This window comes from Brassica oleracea, unplaced genomic scaffold, assembly GCF_000695525.1.
Source record: "Brassica oleracea var. oleracea cultivar TO1000 unplaced genomic scaffold, BOL UnpScaffold00722, whole genome shotgun sequence".
Taxonomy (NCBI): domain Eukaryota; kingdom Viridiplantae; phylum Streptophyta; class Magnoliopsida; order Brassicales; family Brassicaceae; genus Brassica; species Brassica oleracea.
This window is the reverse complement of record NW_013617444.1, coordinates 81,272-83,944: the sequence shown is the minus strand read 5'-3', so window position 1 is coordinate 83,944 and position 2,673 is coordinate 81,272. Positions and strand designations below refer to the sequence as shown.

General features: G+C 35.3%; 1 protein-coding gene across 1 annotated transcript; it reads right to left on the bottom strand.

The window, feature by feature from the left end:
• Nucleotides 1–1,544: 1,544 nt before the first annotated feature.
• On the bottom strand, nucleotides 1,545–2,321 carry LOC106319965 (21 kDa seed protein-like). The gene has a single exon (XM_013758347.1). It carries the CDS (start codon nucleotides 2,285–2,287, stop codon nucleotides 1,646–1,648), a length of 642 nt encoding a protein of 213 aa, XP_013613801.1. The 5' UTR covers nucleotides 2,288–2,321; the 3' UTR covers nucleotides 1,545–1,645.
• Between the last annotated feature and the right edge of the window lie 352 nt (nucleotides 2,322–2,673).

Here is a 2,673-nt window from a genome sequence, read left to right as displayed (position 1 = left end):
GAAAACGATGAGAGTGGAGATGATGATTGCTGGAATGAGGATAATACGCCTGATCCTGTATCATCTGATGATGAGGAAGAAGAAGCGCGAAGGAAAGCTTGTGAGGATGCAGCATCAGCCGATGAGGTCTTAGCGTTGGGGAAGATGTTTTCGTCTGCATCAGAGTTCAAGCAAGCTCTTCGTAGGTATTCTCTGAAAACAAGATATGATATCAAGCTATACATATCAACACAAATGAAGCTTGGCGCTGTTTGTTCTGACACTGAGTATGATTGTCCTTGGAGAGTGTATTGTTCGTATGAGAAGAGGAAACATAAACTGCAGATAAAGGTTTATGTTAATGAACACGCTTGTATACGTTCTGGTTACTCTAAGATGTTGAAGCCTTCATCAATTGCACAGCTGTTTGCGGAAAGGTTGAGGGTGAATCCTAAGCTTACTGCTAAGGAAATTGGTGAAGAGATCAAGAGAAGATACAACTTGATTGTTACTGAAGACCAATGTCAAAAAGCTAAGACTAAAGTCACAAGAGAAAGAAGAGCAAGCCATGAAAAACACTTTTCTCGAATCTGGGATTATGACAAATTAATCAAATGATTTGGTCTATTCTCAAATGACATCATATCAACAAACGGAATATTAGATGGAGATTTAACGACAAATTAAGTTGACCAAAGGTGTACCTAATATAACCCAGTCAATATAAGTTTGTGATTTATTTGGGTTAATGAAAAGTTTGTATTTTTTTTAGAGAATTTGAGATAGTTTGGTATTTAAATACACATTTTCTCTATATATTTTTCATTTTTACTAATATTGGTTTTTTGTTGTCAACTTACTAATATTGGTTTAGTCTATTAAACTCGTTTCAGTATAAATATCATTTTATATTTTAATGCATATGGTAAATATATTTTCTAATTTTACTTTTATTCTCTAAAATTATTTATTTGTTTATTTCCTTTCAAATACTTTCGTAGATTAGATTTAGCCCCCTCATATTTTTTGTTATAACTCCAGTTTTGACCTTAACTTTTTCGAATTACAATATACGTATCAATTTTACTGGCCCAAAGAGAAAATTAGGTAAGCGAATGGCTAACCAAAGGAAATTTATAAAATACTTTCTGTATTTCAGAAGTTTATCTATTTTAGAATGATCCATGTTCAAGAAAAAGCTATTTTAAAAAATATATTTTTAATGTTTTCATGGTATTTTTCTTCTTAGGTATAATGATAAATTGTAGACCTCAAAAAAATTAAATTGTGTTATTTTGATCAGCTTAAAGTTGTAGAAAATAATTAATCACAAAATAATGTATTTATAATTAAATTTTAATATGTTTTTTAATATATATGAAAACTCAAAACATATCTATTTTGAAACGGAAGTAGTAAATTAAAAATAAATCAGACTAATTTGAAAAGAAATAAATTTGGAGTTCACTTTAACAGAACAGATATATAACTAAATATCGAATTTCATGTTTGGAAACATAATTTATTCTCAGAGTCATAAAAGTTTACGAGCAAAAGCGTACTTGCAGTATTAATCTCAACCCCTTATATTTGGCCATTGACCGAGTCTTTTGGCTTTTACATTACAAGGTCTTCGCGATTAACAAAATGGGATCATCCTTAGTCATTACTTTTCAACACGAGAAGCAGAAGTAACAACGGTAGTAACATCTCTGATGAATTTGACGAATATGGTCTTAGCCACATCATTGGTGAGAACTAGTTGTGGACTGTCGAAGGCCCCTGAGATGGCTCCAACGGTTCCGGCAGAAGTGGTAAATTTGTAAATGTTTGTTTCTGCTTCTTTTCCGGCTCTCTCTATCTTAAACCAGCTATTTCCTCTCCTCCGGTTACCACCGATGAGAATCTCAGCCTGGTCGGGATTCTGTGCGAATTCATCGACTTCCCAGAACTTGGAGATGCCATTGCAGATGTTGGACTTGAACTCGATGGTTATGTCGGAATTTGTAGAGACAATGGTGCGTGGCAGCAGGGGAGGGATCAACCTCGGTGGAAATGCGATCCTAACCAGCACGCCCGATTCCCCCGGAAGTGCTTCGGTGATGCCAAGTGGACAAGAGGGAAGTATAGCTGCAACTGGGATAAGACCACCTCCGTTAATCCCGGTATTGACCGGTTGGATGAAGTATCGTTCATTGATACGAACGTTGTTTCCGTCCGTGTCCGTCACCGGTACTTGTCCGTGGGTGCAGACAGCTGCAGCCAACAGGAGAGCGATGAGAAAGGAGGCCAATGGGAATGATGACATACTTTTTTTTATTGTTTGGGTGAGTTTAGTTATAGAGATCCGACACATTGTATCAGTATTTATAGGAAGTCTATATGCTTAAATTTAAAAGTCATTTGTTTTAACCTAGGTAGCATAGAATCTAGGGGCGGGCGTTCCGGTACCCACTCGGGTTCGGTTCGGGTCTATTCAGGTTTCGGGTTCAAAGATTTCAGCTCCATTCGGGTATTTCTAAATTTCAGTTCGGATTCGGTTCGGATTTTTGCGGGTTCGGATATGTATATATATATATATATATATATATATATATAAGAGATAAAACCAAATAATAGGAGTGTTTTTTAGGTACTTACCTTTGTTTAATTTATCTAAGAGATAAAACCAAATAATATGAGTGTTTTTTTATT

Bases quoted from the DNA above. Each gene is read 5' to 3' on its own strand.
- LOC106319965 (XM_013758347.1), bottom strand. From the start codon at position 2,287: ATGTCATCATTCCCATTGGCCTCCTTTCTCATCGCTCTCCTGTTGGCT.